The 27305-nt window shown below is 47.9% G+C and overlaps 1 protein-coding gene across 4 annotated transcripts in view; it reads right to left on the bottom strand.

Moving 5' to 3' along the window:
• The window catches only part of FRMD5 (FERM domain containing 5), a 341638-nt gene that overhangs the window by 38630 nt on the left and 275703 nt on the right, over positions 1-27305 (bottom strand). For 3 of the 4 annotated variants that reach the window (XM_029237304.1, XM_029237307.1, XM_029237306.1), the window contains exons 2-4: positions 10400-10504; positions 5328-5370; positions 5020-5098 (exon numbers count right to left, since the gene is read on the bottom strand). In XM_029237304.1, coding sequence (XP_029093137.1) covers positions 5020-5098; positions 5328-5370; positions 10400-10504 — 227 coding nt within the window. The remainder of the gene's footprint in view (positions 1-5019; positions 5099-5327; positions 5371-10399; positions 10505-27305) is intronic. The other variant, XM_029237308.1, reaches the window with a different exon arrangement.

The raw sequence follows: 27305 nt of genomic DNA, 5'->3' as shown, positions 1-27305 counted from the left end.
CTTTCTCTTTAGGACACTTTTTTTGGTTAAACTTTGGCTATCTCCTTCTGGCTTCAAAGAGGCTTTACTTCACCTCCATTTTTTTTTTTTTTTTTTTTTGCGGGCCTCTCACTGTTGTGGCCTCTCCCGTTGCGGAGCACAGGCTCCGGACACGCAGGCTCAGCGGCCATGGCTAACGGGCCCAGCTGCTCCACGGCATGTGGGATCTTCCTGGACCGGGGCACGGACCCGTGTCCCCTGCATCGGCAGGCGGACTCTCAACCACTGTGCCACCAGGGAAGCCCCCACCTCCATTTTTGTTTAAATGCCAGGTTGTCCTAAATTGATGGAGGACCATCCAAAGGCAGAGTGTGTGAGAGCCTAAAAGACGACCAAGGAGGGCTTCCCTGGTGGCGCAGTGGTTGAGAATCCACCCGCCAGTGCAGGGGACACGGGTTCGAGCCCTGGTCTGGGAACATCCCACATGCCGCGGAGCAACTAAGCCGGTGCACCACAACTACTGAGCCTGCGCTCTGGAGCCTGTGAGCCACAACTACTGAAGCCCGTGCGCGTAGAGCCCGTGCTCCGCAACAAGAGAAGCCACTGCAATGAGAAGCCCGCGTGCTACAATGAAGAGTAGCCCCCGCTCGCCGTAACCAGAGAAAGCCCGCATGTGGCAACAGAGACCCAACCCAGCAAAAAAAAAAAAAAAAAAGAAAGAGATTCTTCAGGGTTTAAAAAAAAAAAAAAAAGATGACCAAGAAAAACCTATGTATTTCTGGAACATGTACATCCAAGGAACTGGCTTTGGCATTCTGATTTCTGATATCAGAGGATGGGGATGAATCCAGAGATGTTTCCACAATGAAAGGTTCTGAACTCTGGAAAGCACTGGCAGCTCCTGAAGAGTTTCTTCCAAAAGATCCTTTGGCCCTGTCTTCCCTTCATTACATTCTTTGCCCCTGGTTTCCTCTATTTTCTGCCATCCCTTTTCCTAACTATGATCACGTTTAGTATGTCTTCCTCCCCCAAACTAGACTGCGGGCTCCTTGGAGTCAGAGGTTACGCTTTGTCACTTTTAATATTCTTCTAGAAAGCCTATACATCCTGTGCCTATTCACCCTCCCTCCCACCCACCCATCCACTCATTCATCCATCCATCCATCCATTTATCCATCCAACCACCAACCCATCCATCCATCCGTCCATCCATTCAACCATCCCTCTATCCGTCCATCCAACCTCCCATCCATCTATCCATCTAGTTCTGAGCACACACATGTGCCAGGTACAGCCACAGGTGCTGGGAATACAGCAGAGAACGAAGCAGAGTCCCTACTCTTATGGAGCTTACATTCCAGGGGAGAGAGACAATATAGCAGTGATTTACTGAGTGCATGCTGTGTGCCACACACTGTACTGTTTAACACGCACTCTTTCAGCGATTCTATGAGGTGACTACTGTTTTTATCCCTGTCTCATACATGAGGAAAGGGAGTGATCAGAGATATTGTTGCTTGCCTTGTACACATCTAGTTAAAGAACCACCTGGGATTTGAACTCAGATCTTTTTGATTCCTTCTCCCAGGATTGGCACACTAAACCTGCCACCAGAGTCCCCAGTGAGATAAAATAACATTTTATTGGAACAGAGCCAGGCTCATTCATGTATGTACTGTCTGTGGCTGCTTTCGCATTACAATGGTAGAACAGATTAGTTGCGACAGAGACCATATGGCCCACATAGCCTAAAATACTTACTATCTGGTCTTTTACAGAAAAAGTTTGCCAACGCATCTTAGCCTAAGCTAGGCTCAAGTGATGTTCACTGATGGAATACATTACCTATAAACTCTATTAGCTTTTTTTTAAAAAATAAATGACCTGAAAAGTCTATTAACATTTTTTGAGCACCTGCTCAAACATGTCAGGCAGTTTGCTTCCTTGGAAGGCGGGGCCCCATGTGCACTCAGTTTCCTTCTATTACTTGATCTTTCAATGAGTTCGAACACCTGCAGCCCTTGTTAAAAGCTAAATCTGGTGCCTATCTGGTGCCTAATCCCCATTTTCTCTGCCTTGTCTCTAGCTCAGACAAGAAAATCTATTTATTTATTTAAAAAATGACAAAAGAGATTAATCAGGATTTGGCAACTAAATTTATCATCTGGGAAGAGTCCAAGAGATAAATTGAAGCACAGTTCTTCTTCATCCCCTCCTCTAAGCCTGGCTTTATGGGAGTAGCTGAGACGGCAGCGAAATTTAGGACTGATATTGCCAGGGAAAAAACCACACTGACAGCTAAATTAGTTTGGCAGGAAGGTGGGGTGGAGAGCTCTAAGCCAGTAATGAATTATGGGTATTGAATGAGGCCGGGGTAGGTACCCACTCTTTTAAGAGCAGCAGGGATGTGAATGAGGATAAAGACACAGCGAAGACCAGGGCCTCCACAGAACGCCTCAGGGAGGGGGAGGCACAAAGACTCCAAATCAGGCCCAGGCACCTTGAGGTCCGCACACCTGACAACGCTTGGAAAATGCCCTCTAGGGAAGGAAGGCTGGTGAGGCAGAGAGCAAGGGGAAAATAGTCGAGGATGATGGGCACAGCTGCATGCGGAAGGGGCAGGAGCTCACATGCTTGCCAGTGTCTTTGAAGTTTGCTGACTTGGAGAGAGGCCTGGCCATGGCTTTCCCAGTCCTCACAAGTTAGCTGCTTAAGTGTTAGGACTCTAGCTAGGACAGAAAAGGAGTGGGGATTATCACATAAACAAGGGAGAAAAGCCAGAACCAACTGTACTTGTGCCCCATGCAGAGCCCCTGAGGTCCACGGACCATGTAATCGACCTGGCAGTAAACAGTGAGCCTTTGCTCAGTGCCAGGCTCCCTGGGGGTGTATTAAGAAGTACAAGACCCCATGTAGTGGTTAATCCTCCCAACGAAGCTGGGAGGTACTATTACTATCCTCATTTTATAAATAAGGGATCTGAAGGTCAGAGAAGTTAACTATTTTATGTCCAAGGCCACATAGCCAAGAAGTAGCAGAAACAGGATCTGAGCCTCCCGGTCTATGCTGCTCCTTGGGTAGGAGGGTCTGTACATTAGTATCATGTAGTGACATTTGTTTTAGAAAATTGTATTGTTAAGACCTCCTCCTGGGACTTCCCTGGCAGTCCAGTGGTTTAGACTTTGCCTTCCAAAGCAGGGGGTGTGGGTTTGATCCCTGGTCAGGGAGCTAAGATCCCACATGCCTCAGCTAAAAAACCAACACATAAAACAGAAGCAATATTGTAACAAATTTAATAAAGACTTTAAAAATGGTCCACACATCAAAAAGAAATCTTAAAAAAAAAAAAGACCTCCTCCTAAGGGCCAAGAGAACTATATATTTTTGTCCTTTAATCAAATCAGAAAGCCGTGTGTCTGTCGTGCTGTCACTGGCAGCCCTCTGAGTTGTTAGACCAAACCCTCTCATCCTTACTGTTGGTCCAGTGAGGTGCAGAAAAGGTGATCCTGATGCAAGGTGTTAGGAGGCTAGGTGCTAGGCTCTCAACAAAGATGTGTTAAATCTGCCCTGACATGTGGACAGGAGCGTGGACTTCTGGGTCTGCCCTGGCACCATCACCTCTTTCAGGAGAGAAAGGTGGGGAGGGAGGGAGGAAAGGAAAGGGGGGAGGGGGAGGGAAGCGGGGAAGGAGGGGCAGGTACAGAACTGTGGCAAGCACTCTGGAAGTCATGAGCAGGGCAGGCTAGTGCTTTACCAAAACTCCTCTCTGTTTAAGTTGTTAAACACAGTGGTTCTACCCTCACTCTCCTGCCTAAAGCTACAGGATTGCTCATTAATATGGATGAGCTTGGTTTTCACAGGCAAAGTAGGGGCCACATCCACTTCCACATGGATGAGCAGAGCCTGCAGTTTCCATGTGCCCAGTAAGGAGCACGAGACTTGGTTGTAACTACACACTTCACTGTCCTCAGTGCTTTAAAGTGGGTGGTGGGTGCGCTCAGAGCATCTGGAGGAAACAACCTTCCTGATCCTTTTGATTCCTTCGCAAGATTCCCCTCAGCCTCCACTGGGGCTCATGTGGAGTTCAGCATCTAGAAATAGGCCTCAAGGCCTCAGAGGAGAAGCAGTCTCTACACTGGCAATGGCCTCGTCCCAATCTTTGCTGTCTCTAAGGCTTTAGGGAGGGCGGGGGGCAGAGCTGGCAGAGCTGTCTCTTCCGAGGCTCTAGGATTCCCTGGCATCATCTCTTCACCTAGGCTTCCACCCTTTACAAGGTAACATCAAGGTTTTGCTAATGTCCAAATTACATCTTTCTAATATAAAAATTAAGATTCCATTTCAGAGAGTTCTAAATCTCTGAGGTCAGACTTTTAGAGTGAATTTGGCTTAGATACACAAAACCCTTGGGGGAGCTTTGAGGCTCCAATTCATTGACCCTCTTGTAGGATGGTGTGGGCACAGAGGTTCTTTCTCATCCCCAAGTGGTGCTGGATGAGACAGGATTCATTCCCTGTAGCTGCCTGCCACAGAACACGATCCCCACAATGAAGAGTTTATCACGGGCCTGATCCATAAGCACATGGGAGGTCACCCACTTGGATTTAAAATCTTCAGTGTTTCCCAGCTCGTTTTTCAGCGTCCTGCTTTGCCATTTCCCAAGTACATTAGGCCGCTGGAGTCTATTTCAAGCCCCCAAATAAGCAGCAACACGGCCATCTCCAAAAACATCCATGGTGGCCACATCAGTGGTAAAAGAAAAAATGCTTTTGATTAATTCATTACTCCAGACCCTTTTGCAGATGACCAGTTTAAGATGAAGTATTCTTAAAGGAAAGAAGCTCACTCCGTTGCAATTCTGCTGAGGGGATGAGCAAAGAGAGCATGTGGAAATGAAATATAGAAGTAAGGCTATATTTAGGAAGAATTCCTTGCCTATCAGAGTTGGGAGCTTCCAAAGTAGAGGATCTAGGAAGCTACAGTCCCTCTTTCCTATCCTCTCCAACAAGTCTTAGAGGCTGAGGGACATGGGCTCAGCCTTACCTGGTTATTTCTTCTTTCAGGGCAGCAGGGTCTGCAGGGTAAAACTTCACGCGGAAACACATGGTGAATGGAGGCTGGGCTGCAGAGAAAAAGAGGTGCCCATCGGGAAGACCTTCCCAGGAAGATGACTGGGCTCCCCGCCCCACTGGGATGCACAGGTCTCTGAACCATCTGAAGAAAATCTCCACATGTTTAGGGCCAACTTACACTTAGATCAGTGGAAAATTCCCAAGACTCACTGCCAGTGGGAGGTTTCCTCCCACCCTCCCCAGGGGTGAGGCTTCCGTCTTTTCATGGACAATACTTACATCTCAACTGCTTCCCCACAGACTTTGTAAACTCCAACCAATGCTGAAACAGAGAACACAGAACAAGAAAGCCCTAATGAGAAGCAGTGTCAAATATAACTTGTTTTATTCAATTTAAAAAACTAGACAGATTGTAGCCCAGGGTGAAAGCAGCTCAGAAGCTTGTGATATGTAGGCTTGGAGAGTACAGAATGATATGATTTTCTGAAATAAGCTCCCCATGGAACCAGCTGTGAAGGGGGGAAGAGATCCAGCTTCAGATGCCATTTCTGGGCTTCCCTGGCAATGCCGCCTTCCAACGTAGGGCGTCAGAGTTCCAAGCCATGTTTCTGGCATGCCCGTAGGCACAAATGAATGCACATATGTGTGATGGGGACAGAGCCGCACCTGGCTTTTTAGTAGGGAAATACTCCCTTTAATGGGTTGTGTTTGTGTTATGCAGTGGGGACAGGATGACACACAGAGGCTATTGGTAGCAGCTCTAGAAAGCACTGGCAGGTGGAATTTCATAAATGTTGAGAAGGCAGGGATGGCTGGTGTATATCTGATCTTTGTTTGAGCAACGCATTGCCAACCCTTGTGTTAGGGAATACATCCTCAGGATTCCTTGGCATCCAGGGATGTTTAAAATCTAAGTCTCATAAGATAACTAACCACAATCCATGTGTAGTATCCTGTTTCCCCTAGATTTTCACAAAGGCAGGACATAGTAGCAATGCATTTTTTCCCATGGCATTTACGTTTGGGAAAGGAAGCAACGAGAACGTTCTATATCAGTTTCCCACTTCTACATGGATGCCTTATAAAATGCACTATTGATGTTTGTTGCTTTTATGATAATCAGGAACCTTGCTAATTTGCAGAGAGCTAGAACTGCTGATATTTGGGGCTTGATTATCTGGAAGTAGCTGAAAACCACTGCTCTGTGAGGGCAGAAAACTCTGTCTTGTTTACCACTGTATCACTGGTGCCCAGCTCAGTGTTCAACGTGCAGCTGTAGAACAGGAGAAGGAACCAGGTCCACACCTCCCTCTTTTCTGACTACTTCTATTTAGTAAAACGTCTGGCAGAGTCCTCCCTCTGGCAGGAAAGCAGGCAGGGCCACGCAGACGCACCCTGGCCTCCCTTGATGCCCAGCTCTCACCTTCTGGGCTGGGCCGTGGGTCACACAGTTAATGGACCCACCAAGAGCCAGTTCTCCCGTCAGCTCCACATGGATAATCTGGGCTGACATCCTGCTCTCTTGCTTCCTCTGATCTGAGTTCCCACGAGGCTGGCAACTCATTATAGCCACTCAGTGTGGTTAAGAGGTCCTTCTCACATTACACGGCCCACCGCGGCTTGGCTTCACAGGGAAGCAAAGGCAAGGAGATGAAACTGCACAGAAACAACTGGGGTTCCAGACCATGCCTATGAATGCGGAGGAGGCCTGTCTGCGCGGAGCACACCAGAATTTTGGACAGTGAGAAGAACACATCAAGTGTCGGGGACTCAGAAAACTAAATGCCCTGAGGCACTGGACCGATAGATTAAAATAAATAAACGAAGATAGACAGAAGCTAAGTGCAATGATAGATCCATTATCAGCAGAAGGCAGAGAGGCTGAATGACGAAAGGCTATTCCCCTTGGCAATAGCTGGAGAGAAGACTTTAGTTTGTACTGGAGTGCGAGCTCCAGAAAGGAGTGAGGCTGGAGGAGACCGGGAGCAGGTGGAAAGAAGGCGGAAAGCTTGTCCAAGAGAGGGTCTGGTAGAGAAATCTTGACAGGATCCCCCAAATATGGTGATGGCCAGAGTTACCTTCTGCAGCTGTCTGCCTATATCTGGGTCCCAGAATCACTAGCAAATTGATAACATTGGGTTGGGGAGTTGGGGTCAGGAGAAGAGTAAAAAGAAGGTTCAGAGAGCGGAGCTTCCTCCTGCATTTGGGTGAAGGAGCCAAGGTGGTACAATCTTCAGACTCTGGGGGCTTGAAGGAGAGGGTGAGAATAATCTGAGACCAGGGCCTGAGTCAGGAACAGGGGAGAGGGAGTGAGGGCAGCTCCTCCAGGAGGGACCAGAGAAATCCCAGACCCCATGGAGACCCCTGCAGAGCAAGCGATGATGGGATGGATGTGAGCGCTGGGCTCTGCCGCCCTGGTGCTCAGGGGAAGAGGTCTGGGGTGGGGCGGGGCAGGGAGCTCATCTCCTCCATCTCTATCGTGATCAGTAGATCTAGGACAATTCTTTACAGGTCCATTACCCCACAGCTCTCAAGGGCCCTCTCAAGCCTTCCTGCTCTCCTTAAACCCTCAATAAAAGCACAGAATCATGTCACTTTAGAGGCTATAGGGTATGAATTCAGCATGGAACCCCCAGAAACCACACAGGCTCTGGCATCAGGCAGGTCTGAGCAGGAGACAGGCTTTGCCACTTGCCTTGGGCAAGTTACATAACCTGTCCGAGACCGTCCACTCATCTGGAGAATGGATGGTATAACTGCGGATACTCATCTCATTCATGGTAAGGATCGAATAACACATGTGAAGCTCTTCGCTTCGTGCCTGATACACCTCATCACTCAACGTCCATTGGCTGAAAGACCTAGATTTGTGCCCAGCGTGGAGCCTGGCACAAAGGAGTCACTCCGTGAAAGTTTATTTCTCCTTTTCCCCATTTCCTTATTTTTCTCTGTCTCCTTTGGCTTTTAATCTTTGTCATCTCAACATACTCTCTTATCCTCCTCAAGCACATGCTGATCCAACTAAAAAATAATGAACAGGATACATTTTACCCTTTTTTCTTCATATGCCACTGCCTTTGGGAGATGAAGAGACCTTGGTGTAACTGGTCTCCCTTCTTAAGGAGAAACAGCTCTGACTCCCAAAAATAAACAAACTACAACAACAAAATCCCTTTGTAAAAACAGTCTAAGACTCTACCATTACAGAGTGAATGGACACCTAGAGCATGTGAGGACATGTAGCTTCCTGGTGTCGTGGCACTTTGGGGGGTCTTATACTATCGTCCAGAGCTAAGGATAGTATTTATGCCAAGACAGTGGGGCCTTTACAGGGTGAGGGGCTGACCTCAACACTCCTCAAACACTGGTGATGCTCAAAATTCTGCTGAGCCAGGAGGAATGAAACATGGCAGCAAAGTGGGGCAGGGCTTGTCAAAGGAAACAGATTCAGGCTTTGGTTTCTTTCCTACAGCTCAAGTCTTCAGCATAAAACCCTAAATGTGACCTGGAGACACAGCGGCTCAGAGCATCAAACAACAAAACAACACCTGGGGACTTCTGTGGTGGTGCAGTGGTTAAGAATCCGCCTGCCAATGCAGGGGACGCGGGTTCGATCCCTGGTCCGGGAAGATCCCACATGCTGCAGAGCAACTAAGCCCATGCGCCACAACTACTGAGTCTGTGCTCTAGAGCCCGCAAGCCACAACTACTGAGCCCACGTGCTGCAACTACTGAAGCCTGTGTGTCTAGAGCCTGTGTTCCGCAACAAGAGAAGTCACTGCAGTTAGAAGCCTGCTCACTGCAACGAAGAGTAGCCCCTGCTCGCTGCAAATAGATAAAGCCTGGGAGCAGCAATGAAGACCTGATGCAGCCAAATAATTAATAAATGAATGAATGAAACAAAAAACACAACCTGATTCTGGCCTGGAGAGGGAGTTACCTGTGGCCCTGGGCACCGGTGGGAGGCTGCGCCCTCCGGGGCTCCAAGGTCCCCAGTGGTGACAGAGATGAAGCTTATGTTTGGAGCTATGAAAAAAATGTGTGGACCCGTGAAAGGGGGGCCCCCTGGGGCCCGTGGTGACAGTGCTTTTGGAGGATGGTTGATGACAGTGGGTGTGGGGAAGGGAGGCAGTGAGGCCTGAATGCTTCTGCATACTTTCCCACTTCGGTGGGGATGCCAGAGAGAACCTCCCCACACCGAGCAAAGGGCTGATGGACAGAAGTTATAGGAACTGCAGGCGTGGGCCTGAAGGGTAGCTGGGCAAGTGGAGGGCAGGAACATGGCACTATAACCCACTAACTCACCCACCCATCATCCCTTCAGCAGATATGTATTGAGAATCCACTGCATTCTAGGCCCTGTGCTAGTTCCATGGGTTACAGTGATGAATGAGACAAAGTCCATGCCCTCGTGGAACTCCTATTTTTGCAAGGAACACAGGTAATCAAACAGGCGATACCAGCATGGTGTAATAAGTTCTACTCCAATAGGGGTAGAACAGGGCACATGGGGGCACATCAGAGGGGCCCCTCAGTCAGAGTAGGGGTTAGGGAAGGCTTCCGGGAAGAAGTCAAAGCCTAAGCTGAGACCTTACACGTGAGAAGGAGTTAGCCAGAAGGAAAGTGTGGAGAGTAGAGAAGTGAGGAAAGGGGAAGAAATGTTCCACAGGAGAAGTGTACAGGTGAAGGCTCTGAAGAGGAGAAGTCTGACGTGTGTGGAGAGCCACAGTATCATCTGGTGGGGCCACAGCAGGGTGGAGACGGTTGGGGAGATGAAGCTGGAGGAGTAGTCAGGGGCCTTGTTTCTGTATCTGTCCAGAATATCACAGTCCTTGTCAATGCCTTGTGTCTGTAGAGCCGCCCACGTTGTGTAGAGCAGAACAAGAACTGCAGGATTTGCAAGGGCTGAAAAGCCCACGTCAGTTCGGCTCCATCTCTGTCCTGCCCAGATTGGGTTCTTGTGGCACTCAGGTGAGACCCTTCCTAACCAGAACAAGGCGAATCAGCCCATTTACTAGAGAGGGGCAGGACAGCCTCAGCCTGTGACCTGGGCTCTGAGACCACAACACCTGCCCGGCTGCCCTGACTCTAACTGGGCAGCTTTGGGCAAATCACTTCAGCTCTCGAGGCTGCCATTTCAGCATCTAAAAAACGATGGACCACTCCGGCTGAGCTCTGCTACGGGGTCTTCCACGTCTCACAATATGATCTGAAGAGATGACACCGAACTGCAGGGTCCGGTTGGTCCCCGACTCCTGCGGCTAAACTCTGAACATGAGTGACAGACAGTTCAGGGCCTCAGGCTTACTGACCAACCCTCTCCTCCAACTGTGCTTTGAATATTGACTTACCCGCTGCTTATCAGGGTCCACAAAGCGGATCCCAAAATAGTCTTTCTCAAGCAGATTCAGGTGGTGGCAAAGAAGGTCAAACAGGTATTGGCCTTTGGCATCTCTCTGCAAAGAAAGCAAGCTCCATTGAGAAATGGGCGGGCTTCTTCAGTGTAACTTTTTTTGATGGTCATTAAAAATCGTTTGTAACAGTTGCATGAGGATGTGAAAGGGGCACATGTCCATAACTATGTCCTCCATATTGTGATGGATTCAACATTCTCAGGAATTCTGAGGCTTTCAGCACCTGGAAGGAGCCCAAGAACCCTTCCTTCCACAAGGATGACAGAGAAGGCAGATAAGAGTCAGGTAGGCCCAGTTCCCACCTATAATGCACACAGCGTTCCTCTGGACTGTCGTGTGGAACTCACCAAGTCCAGCTGGCTCTGCCTCTAAAATGCATCATGAATCCTCCTGCTTCTCTGCATCCCCATCACCAACTCCCTAGGTGAAGCCACCACCACCTCTCAACTGGACCACGGCCAGAGCCTACTAGCCAGTCCTCTGCTTCTGTGCTCACCCTTTCTCCACATGGCGGCCAGGGTGACTGCAATTTAGACAAACTGTCTTTTTTTAATGAATAAGTAATACAGGCACATGGTAAGATATTCAAACTTACAAAAGAATATACTATGAAGAGTCTCCCTTTTGCCTATGCTGCAGTTCCCCATCCCCAGAAGCAAACCCTCACCAGCTTCTTGGGTATCCTTGATGAGGTTACTTTATACACGGGCAAGCCTATATACATATACATCTCCTGTTTTAAAAAGACATTAGCAGCATATTTTATACTGTATTCTGCTTCTTGGGATTTTTCCCCACGTAGGGTATCTTGTGACTCGTTCTATAGCAGCACATATAGATATGCCTCACAGCTCTTAACTGCAGTGAGCACGCAGTGATCTTTAATGACTTTGCCACTCCTGTGTGACACTGTCAGCAAGGGGCTTCTCTTGCTCTCAGAATAAAATCCAAGCTCTGACCGCGGCCTCCAAGGCCCTACACGACCTGGCTCCTGCCTCCTCTCTGAACTCACCCCAAATCATTCTTCTCACCACTCTCCGGCCACCATCTCTCTGTTCCTGAGCATGCCAAGGCTTTTCTGCCTCTGTGTCTTTGTACCCCCTCTGCCTGGGATGCCCTTCCTCCAGCTCTTCATCTCCTTGAGGTCTCAACTCAAATGTCCTTGCTGCAGAGAGGTCTTTCCCTACAGAACAGCCCCTCCCTGTCACTGTCTCTCTCGTTTATTTATCCTGTTTATTCCCTTCACGGCACTGACAGTCTGTCATTATCTTGTTGATTTGTTTCCTTAGTTATCATCTGCCCCCTCTCTACCCCGTACTTTTCATGAGGGTAGGAGCCCTCCCCCAGAATTTAGCACAGGGCTTGGCATATGGCCGGTGTGTCCTCAATAATTATTTGTTGAATCAATGGATAGAAGGTGGAGGGGTGGCTAAAAGGTTTTACAAAATGTCAAGAACTTAGGCCACTTCTAAACCCATAACCTTCTCCTCAGGGACCTGCCTGGGTATCTCTGATGAGCTGGGAGAATGACTTGCAGGGAAGAGTCAGAACAGCTGGAGCTCTGCAAGACAGCATCTCTGGGCCTGTCCCCAGTAGTCTCCACAGCTCAGCTGAGATGCTCGTCTCTGGTGGGTCTGTGTTTAATTCCGCATGCAAATCAAGGTGGTCTTATAAGATCCAAACTATCTCACCTATGACAAGGCCCAAGGCCACGGGTAATTACAGAAGGACCTGGCCCTGCTCCTGGAATGGACAGATCTTTAAGACCTCAAAAGGTTTACCCCTCACCTCTGTCCCTTCTGCCAGCTCACCTTATACTTTTCCAAGGAGAACTAGGGCAGGATATCAGATCTCTCAGCAAGTATCTTAAGAAGCTTACCCTTGCAGAATTGGAAGGATGAGTGAGTGGACAGCTCAACTAAGGAAGGTGGTGCCATGTGGACACCTCCCCTGCTCTTCTGCCGGCCTCACACTCCCGCCCACAACATAACCTTGAGGCAGCTGGCCCCATTCTTACACCCTTCGGTCTCCCACCAGCAAGAGCTACTCTCACAACAGAGCCTTGTTATGAATCACACGGGGACTTCAGGGCAGTGGGCCACAAACCAGGTCTTTCAAAGGACTCTGTCAACAACTGTCACTGTGGGCAGGGGCTGTCAACTCTTTCCTTACTGATGCCCCAGAGTGTGGGAAGAGTTTAAAGTCATTTTTAAGGTTCTGGGAACAGAGAAAATATGCTTAACCCTGTCTCAAGCAGCATGTCCTGTACTGTTATCTCTCTCAAAGCAATTGAAATGGAATACTAAGAGACAGTTGCATATTATGAATATTTTTCTCTACAAATTGTCCTTTGCACCAAGCTGGCTACTGTACTGCGATCAGCTGGGGTGATTTTTTTGTTTTTAATTGAAGTACAGTTGATTTACATATTATGTTAGTTTCAGGTGAACAGCACAGTGATTCAGTACTTTTGCAGATTATACTTTATTACAGGTTATTACGAGATAATTGGTATAATTCCCTGAGGTATAGAGTATATCCTTGTTGTTCACCTATTTTATAAACAGTACTTTGTATCTGTTAATTCCATACCCCTAATTTGTCCCTCCTGGTGTGAGTTTTAATGGCTGAAGAAGTTCGCTTCCTTACATACAACAGCCATATTAGCAGAAGCCTGGGGCAGCCATGGGGAAATTGCGCCTCTGTGATAGAAATCACACGGACTTTTGATAAGACTCATGTCTTCCCGCAGACACAGAGAATGGACTTGAGGACACGGGGAGGGGGAAGGGTAAGCTGGGATGAAGTGAGAGAGTGGCATGGACATATATACACTACCAAACGTAAAATAGATAGCTAGTGGGAAGCAGCCGCATAGCACAGGCGAGATCAGCTCGGTGCTTTGTGACCATCTAGAGGGGTGGGACAGGGAGGGTGGGAGGGAGACGCAAGAGGGAGGGGATATGGGGATGTATGTATATGTATAGCTGATTCACTTTGTTATATAGCAGAAACTAACACACCATTGTGTGAAAGCAATTATACTCCAATAAAGAAGTTAAAAAAAAAAAGAATCATGTCTTCCACAAAAACAACTCATACTCATGGGTTGGCAGCTCAAATACACTTGTAGGGCTCTTAGCTGGTAAGAACATTAAATTCAGCAGATCCAACCTCAGAGTTCTTCCACTTCACAGGAAGAAAAAGGAAGCATGGCTTTTCTCTTTAGGTAGTTGTAAAAAAAAAAAAAAAAAGACACATCCCATTGTACATTCCCTTTATCAGTGAAAAAGGATCTTTTTATCATTATTTCTCAGCATCTGGTGAAACCCCTGCTCCACACCATGAAGTCAGAGTTCCCTCAGGTTCCCACCTACCCGTGGTGGAGGCATGGTTTTGAGCTACGAGGCTCTTGTGGAGACTAATGAAGACAAGCATCTTCCCTTGCTGTGTCTCCAAGGCTGGAGGGAAGGAAGGGAGAGAGGTAGGAGCAGAGCTCCTCCTTAGAGCGGAATCCCATGAAGTTTAAAACCCCAGAAGAAACACAAAGGCAGGATCTACTGAGAGCCGCTGGGACACCTTTCACACAGAGTTGCAATCGCCCCTCCCTTGGAGCACCCACTCCTGTGGCTGGTGGAGTGGCCCCAGGCAGTCTTTGGGGGGAAAGTCACATTCAGCTGCCCCCTCGTGGTGGGTTTCTACAGCAAGCCTCTGGCAGGGCCTAGGGTTTAGGAATTTAAAACCTCCTGGCCTTGCACTTCCAGATGCCAGCCGTGTCCTAGGATTCCCTCTCCGTGGTCTCCCTGCCTTAAGTTGGGGCTTTCTGGAATATTCTCTGGCAGCCAGCTTTCTCCTTTGGTGGGACGGCAAAGTCCAGCGAGTTCTGTCTCCTTTTCCCTTTGCTGGCAGTTGCCCTGGTGCTATGCTAACCCGTGTGTTGTGTGCTCAATGTTGTGCCATTGATTATACTGGAAAACAGGCACTCACGCTGACAGGTGATTACTGTTTAGTCACAAAGTCGGGGCTCCAGGCCTGAGGCCGTTTATCTTCAGGACAAGCGAGCTGAGGCTGAGCACCCAAATCCAGCTAAACCTCAGAGGTTATTCTCTTCACAAGGACATTAGTGGGTCAAAATAACGTATTAAGCACCCATCTAAAAACTAAATTTACATTTTATGAACCACAACAGCACCTACACACATTTGAAAATAATAGTACGTACACATGCATCCTTTTAATTCTCTCTATATGGTGCTCAGAATGATTCATGAGCCCTTTAGAATCATTTTGGAACTCAGAGGTCAAGAGAATTCATATTGGTGCTCCTTCCTGGAGGGCCTGGTTCTAGTTCTCTACGGTCTGTCTGTTCTTTAGGGAAGGCACTGAAGCAGTAAGCAGGCTTGGGCCAGTGACCTAAACTGGTCAAGGTTAATTGCATTTTCTGCCTCACAGTCAACACCCTTGGGTAGGAAAACTGCCTTTTTTTTTAACCCATCACAGGGTCAATCCCAGGGACTCTGGCGTGGTGCATCCAGATAAGAGGAGCTAACATGTAGAAAGCTCCCCACTCACTGGGCCTTATTCAATCCAGCTTACCCGTGAGGCAGGTAGATTATAAGTAAAAACTACCTGAGTCGTGAAGGGGGCACGAGCCATCACAACTTTCTCAGATCCTGGGCCACATGCAGTTAAAGGGGAGCTGGCCATGGTTTCACGGCCCTTCAAGAAGGCAGAGGGGAGGTGGAAGGTTGCAGGAGGTGGGCACCTGCCCTCCAAAAGCACAAGAGTCCAGGGGTGCGGAAAGGCCATGCCAGGATGGGGGGTGCCTGGGGGAGGAAGCAAGAGCTGAACAAGTTGTCCTTGGGGGCCTGAGAGGGAGGGACAAGGCACCCAGCACCCTAGGGGTGGGATGGCATCCTAGCCTCTTTTCTGTCTTAACTTGACATTTACACTTCTTGTAGGCCAAAGACTTGCTGGCTTTCCTTATCCGTGTCGTCTAAGGGCATGTGTGTGCAGCCGTCTGCCAGGTTCAGGAGCAGGTGCTGTGTAAAAGCACTTTAATGTCGGAACTTCCCTGGTGGCGCAGTGGTTAAGAATCCGCCTGCCCATGCAGGAGACACGGGTTCGAGCCCCGGTCTGGGAAGATCCCACATGCCGCAGAGCAACTAAGTCCACGTGCCACAACTACTGAGCTTGTGCTCTAGAGCCACGAGCCACAACTACTGAGCCCATGTGCCACAACTACTCAAGCCCGTGTACCTAGAGCCCGTGCTCCGCAACAAGAGAAGCCACCGCAATGAGAAGCCCGTGCACCGCAACGAAGAGTAGCCCCCGTTCGCTGCAACTACAGAAAGCCCACGCGCAGCAACAAAGACCTGAAGCAGCCAAAAATAAATAAATAAATTAAAAAAAAAAAAAAAAAGCACTTTAATGTCACAGAGGAACAGCCACATTAGCTCATCTTCTCAGGGCCAGGGCATGAGTACGCTGAGCTGAGAAGTGTGAATCAATCACTGGGGTGCGGTCCTGCCCCTGTGTTCGCACACTACAAGCGGCCTGGCTTTCTGAGGCTCAGGGAGGAGAGGGGCACGAATGCTAACAGCAGGGCCCCAGATTTCTTAACCTCTGCACCTTCCATGCCAATTTACATTTTCTTTGAAGGGACAGAACTCCTGCCGAGCTTCTGGCCCAGGAGCCCACTTTTCTTGCTTAGTCATAAACCAACAAAATCTGCCCAGGAACTGCTGAGGCTGTGGCTAGAAAAGCAGCCAGCTCGCTCTGGTAGAAGATGAGGGAGGGTAATTGCAGGGAGAAATGCAGCTGTACTGTGTCATATAGCGGGTTGCCCCCGTGCAGCAAGGCCAGAGCTTAGCCCCATGCAGGCCCTCGCTCCCTACTCTCAGAGGAGATGGACTCGAGAGCTCGGCAGTTAGGCTGGGAACGATGGAGCCCGTGCAGGTACTTGGTACCTAGAATGTAGCACCAGGAGGCTGCCCTGGAGCCAGGTGGCCATGTGGCTCCTGAGGGAGAGGTCCGTCCCTGAGGAGGGAAGGCAGAGTTCAGAGGGAGAGAGGAACAGTGGTCACCCAGACTCCTGCAGCCACTGGCCCCAGCTAGTCCTTAACAAACGCAGCACCTTCTTGCACCAATAACCAGCCATTCTACAGGCAAACTGAGGGAATTGGGTGCTTTTCATGATGCAAATAGATATCTGTAGGTTCAGATGCCAGGCATGGGGCCTCAGGCAGCCCTGTTGGCAGTCCTTGCTTGGGTCAGAGAACTGGCTGAGCTCAGCGCCACATGGTGTGGTAGGCAGAGGACATGCACGTGGGGCAGGCAAAACACATTCCTTCTGGAACGTGGAGGTCACTGTGTGCAAGTCAACGGCATGGGAGGGAGGACTACGTGTTCTGTTAGCACAGATGGTCCAAGCCAGACTCAACAAGGGCAGTTAAGACCCTCTGAGCAGATCCTCAAACCTGCTGTCGTAGAGCTTGTAAGAGCAGGGCTAACGAGAGGGCTAGACTTGCTGAGATATCAGTGACGATGCTTCAAGAGCCAAGGCGTCCCCATTCCTATGTGGATTCCTTGTATCTGGTGAAGTTACCAGAAGGACAAAAAACCTGAGTTGGGCCTGAAGGAAAGCAAACTCGTCTATCTTTCTCATGGTGAGGCCACTTTTACAGTAAAGTGACTCTTTGAAACGTCACTGTTTCTTGCTATTGATGGAATAAATTTTGGTTGTATTTTTCCAGCCAGTGCTGAATACCTCAGTGGACTAGTCATATCACAGCTATAGAATTACTGAAAACTCAGCCAGGCTTGTTAGAAAAAAACTCAACACTTCGTATTTGTGTGAAGCTCATATTCTCTCTCTCTTTCTCACACACACACACACACACACAAACACGCACACACATACACACTCACCCTCTCATACAACTATGCCTACAACGTTGCTTCAGATAATTTGTGAAGAAAGCCCAGCATTTTGGGGCAAATAGACAACCCCTTGGAATGTAAACTGGTGCAGCCACTATGGAAAAGAGTATGGAAGTTCCTCAAAAAACTAAAAACAGAGTTGCTATGTGATCCAGCAATCCCACTCCTGGGCATATATCCAGAAAAAACTACAATTCAAAAAGATATATGCACCCCTATGTTCATAGCAGCACTATACACAATAGCCAAGACATGGAAACAACCTAAATGTCCATCAACAGATGAATGGATAAAGAAGATATGCTACATATATACAATGGAATATTACTCAGCCATAAAAAGAATGAAATAAGGCCATTTGCAGCAACATAGACAGACATAGAGATTATCATAGTAAGTGAAGTAAGTCAGAAAGAGAAAGACAAATACCATATGATATCACTTATATGTGGAATCTAAAATATGACACAAATGAACTTATCTACGAAACAGGAACAGACTCACAGACATAGAGAACAGACTTGTGGTTGCCAGGGGCGGGGGGTGGGGGCGGGGGAGGGAAGCACTGGGAGTTTGGGATTAGCAGATGCAAACTATTATATATAGAATGGATAAACAACAAGGTCCTACTGTATAGCACAGGGAACTATATTCAATATCCTGTGATAAACCATAATGGAAAAGAATATGAAAAAGAATGTATATACGTATAACTGAATCTCTATGCTGCACAGCAGAAATTAGCACAACATTGTAAATCAGTTATACTTCAGTAAAATAAATTACTTAAAAAGGAAATACAATAGACATCCCCTTGCACCCAACCCTAAAGACGGTTTGACAACACATTTTATTGCCTTTTTTTTTGTAAAGGGCAAATGCACATGCTATTTGTCAAGCCTGGGAATTTCTGGAGTTAAGGGGAGTGGCCTGGGTGGCCAGGGTCAGGAGCACCATGTCAAGCTCAGCATCCTCACTGGTTCTCATAATCCTGCAGCCTTCCCCCCAGTCTCCTTGCCCCTCAGCAGAAAACTGTTTATTGGCCAGTACCAACAAATGTGGTGGGTTCTAGGCTGGACACATCCAATAATGAAGAGTCCAGGATTTCCGAGTCCTGGTGCAGTCTCCTTTTCAATTACCCTATCAGGTCACTCACGTTCCCTTGGAGTTGACGTGGAGGCAAAGGGAGCAGAGAGGGGAAGGGCCCTGGGAAGGTTCACTGAGGATGAGCCCTGGGCTTGGAGTCAAGGCCCTGCTCTGCCACTTCTCAGCTTGTGACCTCAGACCTGTCCCTTAATCCTTCTGAGCTTCCGTTTCCTTAGCTACAAAACAAGATTAACACTACATCTCTCAAAGGATTATTGTGAGGCTCAAAACAAGAGACATAATATACATAAAAACCCTGTGTATTTTCCCTACCAACCTCCTCTGCCTCCTGTGGCCCCTTCTTCCCTTAGGCTGAATGGACTTGAACATAACACAGCCTTAGCGATGGGGCTGTGCACTCACGGAACAGAGGCCAGTCCTCCCTGGACAAGAATGCTCAGGTGGGTCCTGGCTACACGTCCACCTGTGCAGTGTCCCCGAGCTTATGGGGTTGGCCACTGTTTTGGAAATCTGCCCCGCAGGGCTCTCAAGGCACAGATTTGCATATTCTCCATATCCCAAGGCTATTTTCCCCACACCAGGTCAGAAGAAAAGTATAAAATATCAAATATATGCCATCAACCCAAACCCCTCGGAGGCCTGGCAGCTGTATTTAATTCCACAGGGACAAGGGCAGAGCTTCTTCTGATAATGCTCTTGACACGCTCCTAACACTCGGGAAGGAGTGAGTGAGGTGGAGGATGAGACACGACACTGTTCCAACAGCCACCATACCTTTTAATGCCTTGGCATTAATTAGAAAAGAAAGAAAAACATTGGAAAAGTGTATTTAAGTTACTCCAGAGCGCCGATCTCTTTCAAAAACCATAATTGGTTCTCTTTGGCATTAAAGCTACAAGAGTGAATCGTAGCTTCAGACTCTTCCCCCTGCAGTCCGCAGGTGACTGCCCATCCTGCTGGCAGGTAAAGGGGGAGGTACGAACAAGCAGAGCTCACAGCTCCTGGATTGGAGTCCCAAGTTCCCCAGAGCTCACTCAGTCACTCACAGCTGCTGGTGTCCCTAGCTAGGACCAGGCAGGTCATTCTCATTGCTTCTCCTGAGAAGGACAACGAGGGCCTCCCTTGAAAAGTCTCTCATCAGAGCAGAGAAGCCTCTGAGGTAGGGTCCAGGGCCCGGCTCTTGGTCTGTGGTCCCACTGATGGTACAAAGCCACACTGATGAATGACCCCCTTCCCACCATTTAAGTGGAGACAACCTCACTGGAACAACAAAACTGGAAGTCCCAGGAGACGAGTGAGACAGCTGGGGCCAGAAACCAAGCAGGTGGTGGAAAGATGGTTTATTTTACAAATGCTGAGGCCTGGGAAAGCAATAGGGCAAACCCCAGATCTCCCAATAGCGGCTGTCCCAGTGGTGGAGGGGGATGGAGCGGGGAGGTAAGGTAGGAGGCAATGGCTAGCTCTCTTGAAAATAGTTTCCTTAATAAGCAAATTCAGAACCATACCATGCTCTGGACCAGTGGTTCTAACTGGAGCCTGCATTGGAATCACCTGGATGGTTGTTAAAACAGAATGCTGGGCCCCTCTCCCAGAGTATCTGGCCCAGTGGGTCTGGGATGGGGCTTAACAAGATCAAGGTGATGCCCATGCTGATGATCTGGGGATCATGGGACTAGATCCACCCTTCTCCAGCACCTGTTGGTCACTAGCAGCTCTTGGGGCAAGGACTGCAGGGATAAGGGGGAGAAAAAGTGGATATTTGAACTCCAGGACAAATACCACTCTAGAATTGTCTTCCTGCTTTGTCAGCACAATTCTCACTTTTTTTTTTAAGTGTTCAGTTTATTTATTTATTTTTTAAAGATTTTTTTTTGATGTGGACCATTTTAAAAGTCTTCACTGAATTTGTTACAATACTGCTTCTGTTTTATGCTTTGGTGTTTTTTTGGCCGTGAGGCATGTGGGATATTAGATCCCTGACCAGGGATCGAACCTGCATCCGCTGCATTGGAAGGCGAAGTCTCAACCACTGGACCGCCAGGGAAGTCCCACAACTCTCACTTTTTATTCAGTTTTCATGTTCTCACGTACCAAGAGTACCAACTTCAGAGCACTAGGCTTGTGGGTTCAATACTACAGAGGAATTCTGCTCCTTCCTGCCAGATTTTTCAAACTCTACCTTTCATGACAGTGGGCAGCTGCCCAGTTCTGGCTGGAAAGTTCAAGTCCCCAATCACCATTTACTTTCAATGGCTAAGTAGCACAAAATTCACTGCCCTTTTGCCATGAGCTACATCATCAGAAAATAAAGCTGGCAGGTATCATCAAACCTAATTCAGAGATAGAGCTCCCTTCTCACCCCAGTTTTGCCATCAGTGGCAGGGAGTCTGTTCCAGAACATTTCCTCCCCTGGCCTCTAGGGTCTCTCGTCTAGGAAGCAGGTAGGCTGGGGGCTGCCCCAGACCCGTGCCTGCTTCTGCCTCCTTCCTGCATCTGTGCTCTTTAAGGTTCTCAGTCAGACTTCCGTCTTGGCTGTCATGACCAGCCTTCTCCTTTCTCTTTCCTGGGCGAGGATCCAGACGTTCCTCCATCAGTGGGTGGGGAAGTAGATGGGTATGGGATAGGTGCCCTGAGGATGTTCCATGCCAGGGAGGAAAGTCTTCTGTGTTCAGCTTTGAGGAGGGAGTTTGGGGCAGCAGGGACGTGAGGGAGTAAGGAAAAGCAAATTCTGAGCCCAAGAGAATTTGGGCAAGTCCTTTCTTTCTCTGAGTCTCAGTTTCCCTCTGTGTAAATGACCTTGTGTCCCTTTATGCCTTTATGTGCCCAGAGCCTCTGATTCTGTTCTTAGCTGACCAGAGTAATCACACTCCAGGTCCATCTTCTCTTAAGTGAGGATAAAATAAGTGAAAAAAAACCAAAAAACAAAAAACAAAAAAGGGTAATCAGGTAGCTTTACAAGGTGGATGTTCATTAAGACATTTATCACTAGTTTAATTAATTTGAAAAACTCAGGGCCATTGCTCAAAGTAAATGGGAAGAGTAACTAAACAGAATTCATTCAGTTCTGGAAACTGCCTCTAGCAGGCCTCAGACAGTGAAGACCATTATGTGAAACTGTTATCCCACTATAAGTCTGGTCATTTTACATTCCGCTGTAAACTACAGAAAAAATCCTCTTAGATCCTCCAGTGCACACCTCCAGCCTCACACAGAGGGAACTGCTGCAGGATCTTCTCAGGTTGGATGCTGAGGCTGTGCCTCCCTCTGTCCTCCCCAGGCCCACTGTTTCCTAGACTACATCCCAGGCGGCAGTGCGGCTCCTGAATTTCTGTATGAAAGGGCCTTAGGGGTGACAGTCTGGGGTTGGGGAGGGGAATGAAGTTTTCTTTGCATGACCCTGAATATAAGATTGAGAACTCTTCAACCGTCTAGTAAAGAAGGGGTAGAGAATGACAGAGATGGGAAGGGGCTGATAAGGTGTTCCTTCCAACCTCATCCCACACTATCCTAAATTTGCCCGGAGGCAGAGCCTCTGAACTTGGGCTGAGATAAAAGTCAAGGATGTGCTTTGAGGTAAGTGCCCTCCCAGTCCCTGAGCTTAAGTTTCCTGAGGGTTCTTCCAGATATAATTACTTCAGTGGCTGAGCAGCAACAGGTACCTCTTGGTCTATGAATAATTCCTGGGCTTGGAAATGTATCTCCTCACATGCACTGGAGGTGGGGTGGGGTGATCACCTCCCCAGGACATCAGGTGAAACCACGGTCTAGGCCTTGCAGTATGGTGGAGAGAGCAAACGGAGGTGGCAAGACTTGTGGACGTGTGCCAGAGCTCCTTCAGCAGTTCTTCGGCCTGAAGAGTAGGGGTGAATGCAGGAGAGGCGGGAGACTTGAGCTCAGCAGCACTCCCGAGGTCTCTGGCACATCCCTGTCATCTCTGTGCCTCCGCACAGCAAGGCCACCAGTACTGAGACCAAGAGTCCCCTGAGGGTTGTACGGCAGCGCAGAGAAGTCACCACTGAAAAAAATTTTGCACATCTGCTGCAAACTGAATATTGTGTCATTTGAAGGCCAAAAAATGGATGACGAACCCCTGGGAAAAATGCTCAACTCAGTATATATCTATGGAGGGCCTCCCATGGACAAGGCACTGCCTGAGCGTTCTCAGGACTGCAGAGACATGGGATTTAGAGACATCTGAAAAAGTGACTTGGGAAAAGCCATCTTCTTCCCTCCAATCTCCTGGCACTCACTATGTGTACCATGCACCCGTCCTACTGCTGCCTCTCCATGTTCATGTCCCCGTTCCTGTCTGTTACCAGGAGAGGTGGAAGTGTGCTCCCCAGTGTTTGCGTTCATAGTGCACAGCCCAGGGCCTTGTACCTGACCCTCAGGAAGTGTTTGTTGATTAGCTACTAAATGATATGACCAGGCTATTAGCTGAAGGTTAGCAGTAGCTCATCTTCCCTGATGAGGTCCTCCTGGGTCTTCAACTCCTAATACCCAGTGAGATCAGTGTAGGAAAGAGCAGAGAAGGATCATGTTGGAATAAGACTGCTCCTGGAGATGGAGTCCCTGTCCAAAGCAGAGTCAAACTTAACCCTAGAAATTATTCCAGGATTGGAGTCCCAAGTATTACCTTTTGTCCGGCCTCCTGATTCTAACTCCACCTGCACCTGAGTGGTACAAGGGGCTCCCAGCCTAAACGCCACCAGGCAACAGAAGGTGGCCTGCAGTACAGCTCGGCTCCAAAATAACTGCTTGGTCACCCACACACAGTCATGGGAAAGGGAAACACAGCTCTGCTTCCAGGAAGGTCTCTAGCTGGGTCCTTGACATTGAAAAGGGAATTAAAAGTTCGATACTGGAAAAGACTACTCATTACATATGTGTAATTATATTGATGTGAATCTCAGAGCCAAGTTCCTTTCAGGAAGTTGATATTGGAAAACACTTTCATGCTCCTGGGATCATGTGGAATAGGATTTCGGATGTTTTTTTTTTGCGGTATATGGGCCTCTCACTGTTGTGGCCTCTCCCGTTGAGGAGCACAGGCTCCGGATGCGCAGGCTCAGCAGCCATGGCTCACGGGCCCAGCCGCTCCGCGGCACGTGGGATCTTCCCAGACCGGGGCACGAACCCGTGTCGCCTGCATTGGCAGGCGGACTCTAAACCACTGCGCCACCAGGGAAGCCCTAGGATGTTTTTAATTTCTGTAAATTATCAGACACCTTCCCATGGGCAAATTCCACATGTCTCTAGGTATTTCCTCTTTCCCTTACAGTTCTTCTGATGCTTTGCCTGTCTTTCTAAAATATTTCCCGACACCTAGCACCTAGGTGCCCAGGATCTTCTTTGGGCTTCAGATCAATGGGTGATTAATAACATAGGATTGGATACCTGCCTTGTCGTTTGTCACAGGTCAGGTTATACAGGAAGTGACTCTGGGATGGAGTTTAGCATGCAGGATGTTTTTAAGGAGTGCTCTTGGAATTGACACCCATGGAAAGTTATGAAAGAAAGCTGGAGTGGGCAGAGGGAGAAGGTGAGCTGCGATGCAGGCCTAGTGTCGACTTGGCTGAACTATGGAGAGCTCTGGAGCTAGAATGGTCCTTCAGAGTTATTTCAAGTTGAACCAAAATAGCCAGGCCTTGTACACCCCTGCTTGAGCAGTCACTGGATGTAGACCACTGCCAACAGCACTCCCAGGGGATTGGGTGGAACATCAGAGTCTATCATATCACTCTCAACACAAACCCAAAATCATAACTACCATTTCTTAAGAGAAATGTGCAAAGCATTCCTCAAGCATTCTCTCTGATGCTAACAATTCCATAACAAAGGTTTCTATTAATCCCATTTTACCAAAGAGGAAACCAAGGCTTACTGGAGTTAAATGACATATCTAAGACCACACAACTAGTATGTGGGGCTCAAATCCAGGCCTACCTTGCCCCAAAGTTCACACTCCTTCCATTATGCTGAACTGCCATCCTTCGATTTTTCTCGTATGTCCCCTGCGGAAGCAACCTACAGCTCCATACTTCTATGCAGCTTTGGGTTGGATTTATAATCCTCTGACTCCAGGTCTAAATGCATAGCTAAGCCCATTGCTTGAATTTTTTTCTGACTCTTTAGATCTCTTAGACCTGGGCACTATCGGCCTGCTTCAAGCAGAAAACCACTCCTGCTGGAAAAAGTGGAGATGCCAGCCTTCTCCATGAAGATACACAAAGGGGAAAAATCCTCAAAACCTAACAGGAAGCCAGTAATTCAGTCGACAATATTTGAAGATGATGAATAAGAAATAAGCAGCATTTAAAGCCAGATTTCTTCTTACTTTTCTTTTAGGTTTTTTTTTGGATCAGAACATTTCCAAATCTTTACAACCAAGAGATTAGAGATCAGCTGGTAACCAATCCCAAATCTCTAGGTATTTGGGGGAGCTGAGGCAAGAGCTGGGTGTAACACAAGAGGTCATATGCACTCTTTCTATACCCCCAAAGGCTGTTATCAATTTTTAAAAAAAAATTTTTATTTTGTCTGTGCCAGGTCTTAGTTGCAGCACGCAGGACCTTAGCTGCAGCATGTGGGATCTAGTTCCCTGACCAGGGATCGAACTCAGGCCCCCTGCATTGGGACCGTGGAGTCTTACCCACTGGACCACCAGGGAAGTCCCTATTTTGTTCTTCCTTTGTACACTCCAGATATCGTTAAACTTTACATTTTATTTATTTATTTTTGGCTGTGTTGGGTCTTCGTTTCTGTGCCAGGGCTTTCTCTAGTTGTGGCAAACGGGCGCCACTCTTCATCGCGGTGCGTGGGCCTCTCACTGTTGCGGCCTCTCTTGTTGAGGAGCACAGGCTCCAGACGTGCAGGCTCCGTAGTTGTGGCTCACCGGCCTAGCTGCTCTGTGGCATGTGGGATCTTCCCAGACCAGGGCTCGAACCCGTGTCCCCTGCATTGGCAGGCAGATTCTCAACCACTGTGCCACCAGGGAAGCCCAGATATCGTTAAAGTTTAACATGACATCTATAGGCCAGAGGAAGTCGTCGGCTCACGACAAGAAAATCTGCTGCCTCAGCAAAACGATGCATCATTGGCAAGTTTACTTGGCCCTGCGGGTCTTTCTCCCCAGGCAGAGTGTCTTATATGTTGCTCTCTGAGGTGCTCTTTTCAATTCATCAAAGGTACTTACTTAGGAAAGCATGTGACATCAGACTGGGTAAGAGACACAGTCAGTGGAATAAGCTCTGGAGCAGCCCCTCAGTGTGTTCAAGTCCTCCCTGAACTTCAAGTAAGAAATCTTTTGAGGCCATATTACTGATACCTATTCTCCCTGCCCAGGAGGACTCCAAAGACGAAGAGTGATGGGGTGATCCCCTCAATTTTCCATTAACTAGAGGTGAACCTTATTTTGGGGAGGGGAAGAATTTCTCACAAATTACGGTGAGGAGATATATGTCATAACAGAGGTATTGTACAAGGTACAGGGATAGTGTGATGGAATTAGACTACCAGAAAGACCTCACAAAGAGAAGGATTTACTAATTGAGTCTTGAAGGATGCATAGAGCTTGCCAGCCTACGAGTGGGAGAACGGCATAGGGAACAGCATGTCCAGAGCAGGGCATGTTCTAGGAATTTTACCACCTGCCATGGCACAAGGAGGTCTGTTGCAGGAGATCAAGGTGAAATGCGGAGAGGCAGACAAGGGCTGGGTGGTCAGTGGCCACATATGCCATCCTAAGGGCTTTATTCTGTCAATGATGGCAAAGGTTGGAAAGATTTTAAGTGGGAATAAGATGTAAGTAGATTTCATGTTGGTGGAGGAGGATTAGAAGACGGTAAGACTAGAAGCAGGAAGACCAGATGGAAAATCATTGTAACAATCCAAATGAGCTTTGATGGACACACAGACTACAATAATGGTGATGAGAATAAAAATGGGATGGATTAAAGAAATATTTAGGTGGCAGAATAAACAGTGTTTCAGTGACCAGTTTGAAGAGGGCTGTGAATGAGTAGAAACGGAGGACAATTTCCACAATTTCAGTTCAGCAAGGAGGCTGGGAGAATAGGTTGAAAAGCTATCTTTAAATTGAGCATTATCACAATGACTTTGGCGAATGGGTCATTAATTCTTTCAGGGCTCCGACTATTGAATTAATTAAGGAAATAATTAAGATTTCCTAGATCAGTCATTACATTGATTTATTTTTAGAGCACACTGTTTTTGGCAAATCTTATCTTAAAAAAATATTTGCTAGAATACATTTCCTTCTTATAGGTACCATGATTGAATTCAATTTTCAAGGCATATAAGTCATGTTTGTATAAACAGAGATTTGTACATTTCTTTAAAGTTAGTTTTAGATGCCCTCCTCTGATCTTCCATAGTATTCTAGGCATACCCTCCCTCTCCATATGTTGTAATGATATACTAATTTGTCATGGAGGCAGGGTGGATGGAACAGGGACCTTGTCTTACTTCTCTGGTATGCCTAATCCTTGAAACATAGCAGGCACTCAAGGAAATAATCTTGACTCAATAAAAGCTGTAAAAATAAAAGTAGTGGGGCTTCCCTGGTGGCGCAGTGGTTGAGAGTCTGCCTGCCGATGCAGGGGATGGGTTCGTGCCCCGGTCTGGGAAGATCCCACATGCCGCGGAGCGGCTGGGCCTGTGAGCCATGGCTGCTGAGCCTGCGCGTCCGGAGCCACAACAGTGAGGGGCCCACGTACCGCAAAAATAAATAAATAAATAAATAAATAAATAAATAAATAAATAAATAAATAAA

Source organism: Monodon monoceros, unplaced genomic scaffold (assembly GCF_005190385.1).
Source record: "Monodon monoceros isolate NGI ecotype Baffin Bay Population unplaced genomic scaffold, NGI_Narwhal_1 Super_Scaffold_21, whole genome shotgun sequence".
Lineage (NCBI taxonomy): Eukaryota > Metazoa > Chordata > Mammalia > Artiodactyla > Monodontidae > Monodon > Monodon monoceros.
This window is presented reverse-complemented; position numbering and strand designations above follow the sequence as displayed.